A 14,394-nucleotide genomic window follows, 5' to 3' on the forward strand; every position below is an offset into this window, starting at 1 on the left:
TACAGGGACTACTTTGTCAGATAAAAACAGTTGAGGTCTGTGGATTATCCAGAGTAACAAGGACATTGTGATTTTTTTTAGTATCCGAAAAAAAAGGGGAAATCTCAAAACCTGAGAAAATTAAACTAAAACTATCTGCATGGCTTGCTACCACAGGGTTAGAAATGATCTTTTTTTGTAATCTGCTGATCCTGGACCAGTTTTAACAGCTTCTATCCTCCCCATGTTTAGAGATGCTTTCCTCCCGCAGTTCTCATTAAGAAAACACGTCATCAAGACCGCACTCTGATTGTGAAAGTGTGTGTGTGTGTGTGTGTGTGTGTGTGTGTGTGTGTGTGTGTGTGTGTGTGTGTGTGTGTGTGTGTGTGCATGCATGCAAGGAGTGTGTTTCACAAGGCCCTGGCGCCTGCTTTCAAAGGATTCATTAAAAGTAGTGAAAGGCTTGATCTGCGGTTTGGGTTGATGTACTGAGCATGTCTGTGTGTATGTGTGTGTGTGTGTGTGTGTGTGTGTGTGTGTGTGTGTGTGTGTGTGTGTGTGTGTGTGTGTGTGTGTGTGTGTGTGTGTGTGTGTGTGGTGGGTTTTGAATAGTGAAAGGAAGGAGAAGAGAAACTAAAAGGGTGGAGAGACTAAGAGGGAGACAGACAAAACTGAGGGAGAGAGACAGGGGGAGAGAGTGTGTGACAGAGAAATGGGTTTACATAAACTCTGACCTCGTGTTATGAATGAAAACATCAATCAATGAGTATAACTAATCAATTTCCTCACTCTTTCTCTCCTCGCCACAGGATACAGAAGTAAAGAATTACATTTAATGGGATTCAAGTAATCTGATTACATAACAGGGGCATCTGTGATGCATTAGTGACAGCAAAACACAAAAAGGAAACTTTGGTTTTGTTTGTTTTTCCAGATTGCTTGCAAGATTTTCTCAAAACACAAAGATTATCTTCTCTACAAGTGATCTACAGTATTGTACCACTTGTTGATGACGACAACACAGATTATGACGTAGGAATGAAATCCTAAAGTGTTTTTAGTATCATTCACCATGCATCACAGTGGCAAACTGATTACCCAGTGGACTTTAAGCAAGTTACTGGTAATCTGTAATGGGTTTAACTTTGAAATTAACCTCTGCTGCCCTGTTTCCGCCAGCTGCTCCACCACCATCCAACCGCTCCACATCCCCACACATACACTTTCCATTTGTGTGTGTGTGTGTGTGTGTGTGTGTGTGTGTGTGTGCCTGCATGGTCTGCAGTGTGCAAATTAAAACACGCTATGCTATAGGTTAATTAAAATGCAATTTCCCTGAGGCAAACACACATGGGCAAACATGCATTTACTGTAATTCAGGGACAAGCCAGTCCACAGTGTGTTCTGTATGCTTGGAATCCTCCCTATAAGGGAAGGGGCTAACTGCACACAAGCTACCGCAGATATGTGGCTATACATGAGCAGTAGGATTATTAATTATCTCACAGCCTCATTGGGTACATAGAAGCCCTGGTGAGAGACTGAATACAAGTCCTCATTACGAGCACACACTGCCCACTACACACAAGCTATCTGGTGACGTTATCAATAAGTTATCAGCACCAAATGCTCTCCATGATCAGATACTCCCCTGTATCCTCACCTGTCAGATTCCCTCCCTCTTCAAATATGTGAGGACATGTGTGTGTGTGTGTGTGTGTGTGTGTGTGTGTGTGTGTGTGTGTGTGTGTGTGTGTGTGTGTGTGTGTGTGTGTGTGTGACCTTGCATTGCAGCCATCATTGATTGGGCTGGAGCTGTCAATCGATCAGTCTGGTCTGTGTGCGGCGATAAAGGTGTTTCTATCTCTCGACACTCCAGTTGCCGCGTGGGAGTACAGAAGAGACGAGAGGTGTGCAAAATAGAAAAGAGACTTTGGGACACATTTGGCTCTTTGCTTGCATATTTCCGCGCCTGTGAAAGGGTTTTATGACTGTTATTTACTTTACTGCAATGTAATCAAATTCAATTTTAAGAGAGATATTGAAAAAAAAAAAACTTGTTTACTAAGTTCTCCAGTGTGCGCTGGATTAGTGTCTTCGATGAGCTGTCAGCTGTGTTACTTTGAATATCTTGCTGAAAGCAGAACAAAGCAACAGATTCTGTGTTGATAGCGCATAACCGGTATGTTGCGGATTAACGGTCAAAAGATTTAATGCAACAGATTTCAACAGAGGACCCCCGCGACAATACTAACACAATCTCTGGATGATATATCAAACTAGGTATATACACTGTATTTCTAAACTCAAATATTTAAAACTTCAATGTAAGAAGAGACGTGGACAGTGCAGTACTGCTGCAAGTCAATAAAAGTGAGACGTTTTGTGAAATATTATCCACTGAGTGCAAAGTGGACTTTTAAAGATACAGCATTTAATGGTAGACCAATATCATTAAATGTACTGTAGAGAAAGATGCATGTACACCACACAGCATTTGAAGCAAGTATTCACCCATTAGGATAATTTCACAACAAGATATACAAAATCCCAATCTCTGTGCACATAAATGGATTTTAAATGAAGAGATAGTTTCAGTGTATCAGTTTTTTGGGTCCTGTGTTTCTTGCAGCCATATTTGATGTGGCTGTTCAACATCTGTCAGTCATTGAATCAGCTTTCAGCAGGTATCAGGTTGCATTTTCCCCCCTAGTAATCGTGCCAAAATTCCTGTATTATTGGTTCCTTGGGTGCACAAGCAGCACACCGACACACACCGACACACACACCGACACACGCACGCACACACACCGACACACACACACACCTACGCACGCACCCCCCCCCACACACACACACACACACACACACACACACCTACGCACGCACCCCCCCCACACACACACACCGACACACGCACACCTACACACGCACACACACCCCCCCACACACGCACGCACACCGACACACACACACACACACACACACCTACACACACGCACCCCCACACACACACACACACACACACACACACACACTCTCTCCTCCTCGTATCTAATCTAAGAGAAATACCTGTAAATTGATAACGATGCAGGAGAAATATGCCCAGTGCCTTACCTCTTTACACCGAGTATGAGGACTGATAGCGGAAAAAAAACCTGAGCGCACATGAAACCGGCAAACAAATATAGAACACAATGAGGCATGAGGGACTTCACAGACTTCGAGATATCTTATATTCTCTTTGTCTCTTTCCGTCTCTCCATCTCGGTCTGTCTTTCCATCTCTGTCCCAGCTTCCTACTCCTCCTGGCTCTACTCGCTCCATCGTTTTTAGAGTTGTTCTTTTTTTTCTACCCGCAGATGAAAAGAAGTAAAAAGAGCATTTGCACACCTGAGTGAATAGAGCTTGCAGGTGCGTGGGAGGAGAGCTATGGGAATCAAACAGGGTCTCTCTCTCTCTCTCTCGCTCTCTCTCTCTCTCTCTCTCTCTCTCTCTCTCTCTCTATTTATCCTGCTCACTCTCTCACTCCTGGGGTGTTTTTACAGTGTTTGTTTTGGAAACTTGTGGGTGTGCGAAAGTGTGTGTATACAAGCACATGAGTGTGTGTGTGTGTGTGTGTGTGTGTGTGTGTGTGTGTGTGTGTGTGTGTGTGTGTGTGTGTGTTTGCGTGCATCGCTCCAATTGTGAGCTTTGAATTGCTCTTGGCTCTTGGTCTGTATTTAAAAACAACCCACAGGTATCGGTTGAGGCGACCTTTACTTGCAGATTGTTCCGTCCGATACAAACACTTGGCCTGGCTTGCCTTGATGACCTCATCAGGTCTTCACACAGTGTAATTCCAAAGAAACCTTCTGAATAAACCAAAACAAACTGTGCTTTGCTATTTGCGGTCACTGCAAGCCTGGCAGTAACAATAAACAGAGACGAGGCCAGCACAGCACACACACCGGCAGGACAAAGGCAATGACATCACACACACACACACACACACACACACACACACACACACACACACTTAGAAACAATACTAGCACAACTTTAGCCATACTTCACTAAACACAGAATCCCACACAAGTGGCAAAGAAGGACAAATCCAGGGACACACTGCCGAAAATGAAGAGAATAGAAAGTATTTTTTTTCTTTTGATAAAAAAAAGTGTGTTTTTATATCAACAAGGGGAACCTAGTCAAATGAATTGAAGTTAATCATAGCCTATAGTTACAGCGAGGTTTGATTTGTAAAAAACAATACCCTGAAATATCCTAAAAAAAAAAAAAAAAAACAGGTCACAACATCTGGTCATTTTTTGCAGTGTAAGTCCTGTACTGTATCCACCCAAGGACTGGATCACACACTTCTCAAAACTAATTACTCTAAACACACCCACCCAATCATCACCGGCATCATTGGAATAAACAAACTCATTCAGGCACAATCAGAAATCAGCCATGCAATCATAACAACCCCCCCCCCCCCTCACTGCAATAAACACACACAGCCATAAACACACACGAGCATAAACACACACCCACCCACCCACCCACACACACACACCATCCCCTAATCTTCAATGTACTTCTTCCTGGACTCACCGATGATGTAGTAGTCGTGCATGCTCTTGAACTCGTGGCCCCAGAGGTTGGGCGAGAACTCCTGGAACTTGATGGTGAAGCGGCGTTCGCGGGTGGGCTCGTCGCAGGTCAGCACGATGTTGGGGGGGCCGGTCACCTCACAGCGGTCCGCCTGTTCCCGCAACGACACCAGGTAGAGCTTGTAATACTCGTACTCTGGTGTGGACCTGGCGGTGTCCAGCGGAGGGCAGATGAGGTCCAGCCGGTCCCCGATCTGAGGGTACAGAACGTAGCCCTTATCGTCCCTGAACCTGGAGGAAGAGAGAAGAAAATAGAAAGAAAGAAAGGAGACAAAGAATGATTAATTAAAGTATTTTGCTTGCTGCAATATACACCAGTTCAGAGCCAGCTGTCCTTGCTGCTGAATGAGCAACAGATGGGTCCTTTACCTCTCTTAATTCTCCTACTTCTTTCTTATTTGCTCTCCTTCACTGGGAACAGGTGCTTTTACGGAGGAACCTGCTGTGCATTCAAGTGCTCAAATTGCTTCTTTTTTTTTTTTAACGCCCAATTTCACGCAACCCCCTGTTGACCCCATAAGGTGGTGGAGAAAATATAACCACCAATCCAAAGCCAAAGAGAATTCAGTTATTAGAAAAGCATTCATTTCTTTCCTACCTACCTACCACAACTACTCCACAGAAATAACCTTCAGTTAAGCATAATGTGTAGTCTCAAAATGTATAAGATTTTGGTCACACAGAAATATCTCTGAAATAGTTGAATGTATGCAAAAGCACATTTAAATTTTCCTTGGATTAGGGTGGCACCTAAATCGAGGTTGCAGCTGTCGCCGTGGTCCTGCTCAGCGCCCTGCTATGCCCTGCTACACATGCTACACCCTACGCTCTGCAGCGCCCTGCTATGCCCTGCTACACATGCTACACCCTACGCTCTGCAGCGCCCTGCTATGCCCTGCTACACATGCTACACCCTACGCTCTGCAGCGCCCTGCTATGCCCTGCTACACATGCTACACCCTACGCTCTGCAGTGCCCTGCTATGCCCTGCTACGTCCTGCTATGCCCTGCTACGCTCTGCAGTGCCCTGCTATGCCGTGCTACATCCTGCTATGCCCTGCTACACCCTGTAACACCCTGCTATGCCCTGCTACGCTCTGCAGTGCCCTGCTATGCCCTGCAGTGCCCTGCTACACCCTGTAACACCCTGCTATGCCCTGCTACGCTCTGCAGTGCCCTGCTAGGTCCTGCTATGCCCTGCTACACCCTGTAACATCCTGCTATGCCCTGCTACGTCCTGCTATGCCCTGCTATGCCCTGCAGTGCCCTGCTACGTCCTGCTACACCCTGTAACACCCTGCTATGCCCTGCTACACTCTGCAGTGCCCTGCTATGCCCTGCTACGTCCTGCTATGCCCTGCAGTGCCCTGCTATGCCCTGCTACGTCCTGCTACACCCTGTAACGCCCTGCAGTACCCCCAACCGGCACCGTCAGACACCGCCTACCAAGAGCCTGGGTCTGTCCGAGGTTTCTTCCTAAAAGGGAGTTTTTCCTCACCACTGTCACACTAAATGTTTGCTCTTGGGGGAATTACTAGAATTGTTGGGTCTTTATAAATTATAGAGTGTGGTCTAGACCTACTCTATCTGTAAAGTGTCTTGAGATAACTCTTGTTATGATTTGATACTATAAATAAAATTTAATTGAATTACATAGAATTCAAAACACAACTTTGACAAAAAAAGACTTGCAATATATGCATGGGAAATGAAAGTGAATTATCGTAAACAACAAAACAGCAACACAAACTTTTTTACTTTTTTCTTTCTGGCAGAACTCATTTTCTTTTTTCAGCCCTTACATTTTGGAGAGAGAAGTGAAGCATGTCCACAGAGGAAGAAACAGAATATAATAACACATTTATCACCGCAGATAAGCAGAACAAAGCTGCCAATGCTAAACCTCAGGTACGTACAGTTAATTAGTTTGCTAATTAGCTGTTTTGTCTGTCATCCACGTACCTGATATAAATGATGTGCAGTCAGTTTGTTTATAGCCTAACTGACGATTTGACACCTGTTATCTGCGTGAAACCTGCAGCCTGAAGCGATGCTAATGCAACAGTTTGAATAAATTCAACAAAAAGAATGGTTTATTATTAACATCATTAGAATTTAACCGTGGCTTTCAGCGAACAGCTTTGATGTAACATGGTCTTAATGTTGTTAAATGGCTTTCCTACGGTAAACACTGCAGCAGGTTTTGAGGAAATATTTCACACGAGAATTGAAATGAATTCTGCATATCAGCAAAAACCCAAATTGGTCCAAACCCAGTGAGAAGCCGACATGTAAAGTGTTTTTTTTTTTGCAGTCTGGAGGGCTGGTGGGCTCACTGTGGCTGCACAGCTTTCAGAGGTCTTTCCAGAGCCGAGAACATGAAACAGCAGTCAGAGGGGCATAAACTCAATCAAAGACTCAAACTCTGTCATCCCCCTCTCAGCACAGGGCCATCTCTGACTGATAAGGCCAAATACTTTTGAGTTGTCAACTTAGCTCCTGAGGCCTAGGATGACTTTAACGCTCCATGAGAGCATGCATGGTTAACAGTGGGAAAACAGAAAGTAGCCTATACACACTCACAGTGGCTTTATCTCAGGTTAATATAAATGTCACTGCTGGCAGAAAGGAAGAAACGTGTTTATAGTAGGAAAAAATAAAAGAGGAGGAGATTTGCTGGATTTTCTCAAATTTTAAGCATTCTCACAGAATGTTAAGTGACACTTTGATGCCTGTAATGTTAAGAAGCCCATTTTACCTCTGACTTAGACGCTGCTTCTGTTTCCAACAAATCCACACAAAACACTTGGGAGTCACAGCACTCAAACCTGCTTAGTTATTCTCTCTGTTCTACTGTCAGACAACTGTTTGACCATTACAAAATAAGCATTGCAAGATCACAAAGCATGAACACAGACAATTATGTTGCGTAACCGTAGAAAGTTAAAAAACCTAAATAAATCCTTCTAACGTCACATTAGCAACAAATGACACTTTGATTTGTCCAAATAAACTCAATCAGGAACTATTTTCTTTCAGGCTTTCCCTTGAAAGCTGACACAAATGCATACTAATCAACAATTTACAATAGTAGGTAGTAACGAAAGGGGCTTTTTGCTAATTTAATGGGTACTCCAGAAATTTAATATTGCACTTCCATAAAGTTAAGGGATTTGCAAGAGCCATATTTTTCTACATAACAGTCAGAATTGAAGTAAAAAAGGCTAAGATATCTGGACTTCCCTGGTGTGGGTTATAGGCTCCAAAAACACTTGATCCTACATTTCCCATAATGCAACTTTAAAGCATTTTGTTAGACCCTCACTGCCTGCTAAATGCCCACATCTGTAAAACTCCGCTGCCCCAGCTTTAACACAGACTTTCCTTTCAAAAATATTGAGGTCTCCAAGCCCAAACTGAGATAGCTGATGACATCAGCGGGGTTATTTTAGAAAACTCCCTCCAGAGCCACAAAAGACATAAACCTTTTGCACGGGCTGTGTAGCACTAACCATGAGAAGTAGACTGAACTGAAGTTTTTACAGGTATTTGGACACAGACCAACATTATCATCCATAGAGCCCCATCCTGACAACACTGTACTTGTTTTCTAAAAGCAACGTAATATGATAAAGAACAATATCAGGTTATACAGGACACATGGCTTTTTTGAGTCTCCTTTGTTGCATCTTTCTGACCACAGCCTCCCCATCTCTACAGGCTATACATCCACATTTTAGCACTGCGATCTAGCAGCCTTAAACCTACTGTAAATTGAGATGTAAGCTTTATCTGTGGGTGTGTTTGTCTGCCGGCATACACCGGAGGGGAAACTGAGAAAGCAGACTGAGCGGCGGAGGAGCTTTAGCTGAGGCGGGCCCAGAGGCCTGCTGGGAAGCTACTGTTCCACTTCTCATTACCCAGGTCACTCTGGGTTATCAGCCAATACACTCAGCTTCACTCACCACACACACACACTCTCACACTCACATTTCACCTTCCTGTCGGCTTCAGACAGGCGAGCACATGCGCTCACGCCATTTATAGAGTATACACTGTAAAGATGGAGGTGGTTCCTGAGGCGTCTGCAGCAAAGCCTAAACAGAAAAATCTATTCAACACACACACACACACACACACACGGTTTGCCCAAACACATCCACCCACATCCAAACACACAGGTTTTAGTTTTTCATGAACACTGAAACACACACACACACACACACACACACACACACACACACACACTTACACTTATAAAAACAAACACCTTTTGCTTCCTGCATGACGCATTCAGTGTATCTGATGGTACCCTGAGTCACAGTCGAGCTACATTGCAGAATAGCAAAGCAAACACACACATACACACACACACACACACACAGGATGGGATGAGTGTTAAGGTAAAATGCCATCGGGCAGGTGCAGTGCTCAAAAAAGAAAGAAAGAAAGAAAGAAAGGGGAGAAATCAGTGAAGTGAGAGAGAGGGAGTGGAGTGGAAAAAAATATTGAACATGTCAGGCAAGGTATGTAGCAACAAAGAAATGTGGTGAACAAGCAGAAAGGAAACCGAGACAAAACACTCCAAAGAAGGAAAAGACCTTAAAATATCACGGTGAAAGAAGAGGAGAAAAAAGAGAAATGAGAAGGATGGAGAGAGAAAGAAGGAAACTGACAGTGAATTCCAGCACATACTATCTGCGGTAGAACTCAATTTTCTGATAGGCTCCATGTTCAGGGTGTCAGATTTCCTGAGTTAACCCAGGTTAACCTCACACACATAGTGTGTGTGAGTGAATTATATGTGTGTGTGTGTGTGTGTGTGTGTGTGTGTGTGTGTGTGTGTGTGTGTGTGTGTGTGTGTGTGTGTGTGTGTACACTCTAAACAGGATAACGTAGGGACACCTTGTAGCAATCTAATCATGTGGTAGAGCAAGAAAGAAATAGCATGCATTTATCTCAGAACTCACAGTTTCCCTCTCCTCTGTGTGACGCCCTCAGTGTCAACAAACCTGGAGTGCATTCAAACAGCAAGTACGGGGATATACAATCACTCACATGCAGTTTTTTTTTTCTGAAAATGGACGCATTAAATCCACCTTATGAGCCTTGTGAATCTCAGAGTCGGACATGCTGCGACGTTGTGAAACACACTTGCAGTGGAGAGGTGCAGAAGAGAGGAAGGGAAGTGAGGTGAACTTATAAACAACTTTATAGAGTTTGTCTGTGCCCACATCTAAATAAAGCATCTCATTCAGCCACAGCTCTGAACAACATTACGTTTTCCCTTTAACCTTTTCTTTTGGCATGTAGCTCAGTGGGTAGAGCAGTCGGACATATACATAGAGGTTTATGCCTCGACCCAGAGGTCCAGGGTTCAAGTCCGACCTGTGACGATTTCCTGCATGTTTTCCCCCTCTCTCTCCCCTTTCTCACCTAGCTGTCCTGTACATTAAAAGGCAGAAAAGCCCCCCCCCCCAAAAAAAAACTTTTCTTTTGGCCACTTTTTGCTGTGTGAGAGAGACACTCTCTTTCTCCTTTTTTCCCCCCTCTCTCCTATCCTCTCTCACTCTCCCTCATCTCTTTTTGGCTGTCCACTCTCTCCCTCTCTCCCCTTCCTTTTTCTCAGCCGTTAACAATAGAGCCATTCATGTGGCCACACTTTGAAACATGGCGTGGGGGGTTGGAGGGGGCCAGAGGTGACACCGAGGGGGGAAGAGGAGAAAGAGGAGGAGGAGGAAGAAGAAGAGATGGAGGGAGGGGGAGGGGGGAACTTTCCTCTCTTTTCTTCTCCGCAGCGCTTTTATGAGGACAGAAACATCATTTTCTCAACCCAAGCATCGCCCCGCTGCGACCCCTGAGCTGTGCTGAGAAGACTCAAGTGTCAGTCTCCCTGACCTCCCCCCCCCCGACCTCTTACACCTCCTGCTCCCCCCCCCCCACTCTCTCCCATTCAGTCAATGCAGTTGTTACATATACACTTTTTAAATTGTAGGGATGGTTTGTTTTCGATATTCAGTTTAAAATAGAATTTAAAAAGATACACAAAAGGGGATTTAAAAGCCAGCATTGTGAACATTGTGTGTGCTTTCGCTGCCAGCTTCATGTGTGTGTGTTTCTGTCTTCTGCTCTTGTCCATCTGCATGTTGTCTGCAGTTGTACCTGCTCTGGACGGCTCGAACATTTCCCAGATTCCACAGCAGCAACCTGAGCCGTGTCCGGACCAAAGCCAGGCACACAGGTGCAGCCGGTGGGGGGAGACAAGAGAGGGTGTGTGTGTGTGTGTGTGTGTGTGTGTGTGTGTGTGTGTGTGTGTGTGTCTGTCTGTCTGTCAGTGTGTTTGCCAGTGTATGTCTGTGCGAACATGAGAATATGAAGAGATGGAGGGAGGGCAGACGATTGTGAGCAGCGAGTAGAAAAATCCCCCCCAAAAAAAGAGATGGAGAGAATGAGACGGGGGACAAAAGAGAGAGGTGGGATTCAAAGTGATAAAGCATCACAACAAACACAAAAAGACAAAGAGAGAGCAAGAAGCTAGACAGATTGCAACAGAATAATGTGGGAAAAAAAATACACTCTACTGCAAAAAAAAAAAAAAAAAATATGAAAAAACAAAGGGAGAGGGAAGGACACTGAAGTGGGCAGAGAGCACAGAACGAACTAAAATGAAATCAGCGTGGTGGATTTACTCAAAACTCCACATCAACTTTGACCCCCTCCATCCTCTGTGGGGGTTTTTGTCCTTGAGCTAAACCACAACCTGGTGTGAGCGGGAAGCCGAAGAGAGACAGCAAAGGACCGATCTATTAGGGAATAATAAACGATGGCGGTATTCGGTTCTGTGGCGAGGGAGATTTATGGCAGGCCCTGTGCATAAAGCTGTCTGCACTAATCTCATGGTATACATAGCGTAATCACACACACACAGGGGCCCTGAGTGCTACCCCCCCCTCCTTTAATGTACACACACTGTCAGACGCACAGCAGGGGAGCATGCACGCTAACGAGTAGCAAACCGATCGGCTATGGGAGGAATACACACTCAATAGGACAAGTGCACACACACACACACACACACACACACACACACACACACACACACACACACACACACACACAGCTGCAACACCTGCAGGCCATCTAGTAGCTGTCTAAAGTAAATCCACTGGGTCTCATTTGCAGGAGTGGTGCTTTCCAAAGAATGCCACAATGAGCAAAACGCACACAGCGGAAAACGTCCATTTTAAACATGTCATTTAAGCCCACTTGGATTCTTTAAAGCTCTGAGAATTTGGCGCCGTAATTAACTTTATTCCTTTATTATTGAATGCACTTTTGTTTGCGCTACTAAATTTCCTTTCAAACAAGTGTAAAAACAGCTCCTCTAGTATGAAAAAAATGATTTAAGAGATTTGGAAATGTAAAATTATCTCACTCTACTGACAGACTGTTTTACCTACTTGAAGAAAAATATTATTCCAAGCCTGAGCGCTGGATTAAATCACTTGCTACGATTCTTTTTTGCGGAGCACCCACACAGAGAGGGGACTGCAGTGGCTATCATTTTCCACCGTTCTGCTGTAGCAATCAGTACCCCTATATGCTGTGATGTATACCAGCCATATATAATGTAAAACATATGGTCAGGAAGTATATAAAACATAAATTAACCTAATGCAGTCAAACAAAGTATGACAAAGTATTTGTAGGAACAGCAGCTCCATCAAATTGACCTGTTGTGCTCTACACATCTCTCCTACAGCTTCTACCTGCTGCTCCATCTCATAGTTTACAATAAAAGATTCAGGAGCTTTTACATTTGACTCATGTTGTGTTCTTTTATCTTGACCTCATCTTTAATCAAAAAGGTTTTTCCAATGCTGGTACATGGTACTTGAAGCCCATTTTGCTGGTTGAACTTGCCTTGCATCAAAAAATGCTATTATCTGTAGCTGTAGCCGCAGTTTGTGAGGTCCACCTTTGAAAGATTACTGAATTAATACGTTGCTCATGTTTTTACAGAATAATCATATAGTCATATATCAGTCTGAGAGGATTAAATTGTTCATTGGAAATTCATAAAGTTCCTTAGATCCCCACTGCTGTATGTAACACTCAAGGACATTTTTCTAATTCCTGTATTATCTTTGAAACCATATTTGTCATCTTAAGCCGTTCTTGGAATGAATAATCAATTATCATAATTTAGTTATTTGAAATTCAGCATCATGCAGACACTGCAGCTTACATCAGTGCACACGGGCCAGACAGACAGTTTTAAAATATCCATAATCATTATTACTGTCTTCATTAAAGAACCATATACCCTGGAGAAGAGCTGCCGAAAGTGGTCTTTGACTGTGTGTATAGAGCTGGAGAGGGATAGAGATACATTTGTACGAAATAGAGGGAGACAGAAAGGGGATAGGGAGAGACAGAGAGGGAGAAAGGGAGAGCTATAATGTAAATTGATGAGAGTTTGAGTCTCTCTAGAAGGCATGGCCCAGATACCTCCCAACGTTTCTATTATGGATGAAATTGTGGAGTGGATGTGAGTTCAATGGGGAGAGGAAGATGGAGAAAGCTAAAAGTTAAAAGCTGGGGCTCCTCCCAAGCACTTTTATTTTGTAAATCATCTGTTTGGTAGAAAAAGATCGGCATAAACAGCACATTTTAAACAAAACAGGCTTATCTTTTTCAACCCAACTGGTAGGTCAGTCATCTCAAATGTATGCTGTGCAGCCAAACTTCTCAAACACACACAACTGCATTTCGAAATTCTTGTGGAGACCCAATATTTGCCAAAAAGATACCAAATATGTCAGGCTGAATTTGTTGGCCCACAAACTCGAGCTTCTCCCACCCTCATTTCCAGCCACAGCAGGAAGCGGTTTCCAGCGTAAAAGGAGAACTAACACAGCAAACACGATGAAAATTGATGCTAACATGACTACAGTTGCCTCAAAGTAGCCAAAAAAAATTAAACAGGGCAGCTTTAAATCTGCATACAGTATATAGAAATAACAGGACTTTATGTTGAAGGGTTCAATAGAAAAAAAGGAGACAAGGAGAGATAAGCCAACTATGAAGAGCAGCGTGAACAAGGAGAGAGGAGCACAAGGTTGATGTAAAGTCAGTGAGCTCTGGAAAGCCCTCAGGAATGTTAGTGGTGAGAATCAACAATGGCGGTAATAGTTTCCATATGGTGTGAGAGGGAAGGAAAGAGAGAGAGAGAGATAGAGGGATGAGAGGAAAAGAGGTGGTAGAGAGAAAGGTAGAAAGACACTGATGGTGCTTTGGAGGGAGAGGAGAGGGAGAGATGGGAGGCGGCAGTCAGCAGGTAGGGATGCAGAGCCTTGTTTGAATAGTTAGTTGGCATCATGGGACTTTGAAGGTAACTGTGTCCTTGTCATCACACACACACACACACACCTGTCCAGAGGCGGTCCAGAATGCTGCAGCGTCTGTGTCACATCCAGTACATATCACATACCCAGTGTAACCACAGAGACGGGCTGGATGCTTTGGCATTTACAAAGAGCACGCACGCACGCACACACACACACACACACACACACACACACTCCCCCTTGTTGCTGCGCTCCTGCTGTGTTCAATACATCCCATATAATATAATGCGGCAGATAAGCATAGCACATTAAGTTGAAACTTGTAGCTGCACCACATAGAGAAAACTAGAACTAACAAACCAACTGTGGAGAAAGACTTCTTTTGCTCTTTGAACAAGGCTGAACAATGC

General features: G+C 44.0%; 1 protein-coding gene across 1 annotated transcript in view; it reads right to left on the reverse strand.

The window, feature by feature from the left end:
• efnb3b (ephrin-B3b) overlaps window positions 1-14,394 on the reverse strand; it is a 77,589-nt gene that overhangs the window by 31,477 nt on the left and 31,718 nt on the right. Inside the window, exon 2 of the mRNA XM_078276006.1 lies at window positions 4,576-4,865. Within this exon, the coding sequence (XP_078132132.1) occupies window positions 4,576-4,865 (290 nt within the window). The remainder of the gene's footprint in view (window positions 1-4,575; window positions 4,866-14,394) is intronic.

Source organism: Sander vitreus, chromosome 19 (assembly GCF_031162955.1).
Source record: "Sander vitreus isolate 19-12246 chromosome 19, sanVit1, whole genome shotgun sequence".
Taxonomy (NCBI): domain Eukaryota; kingdom Metazoa; phylum Chordata; class Actinopteri; order Perciformes; family Percidae; genus Sander; species Sander vitreus.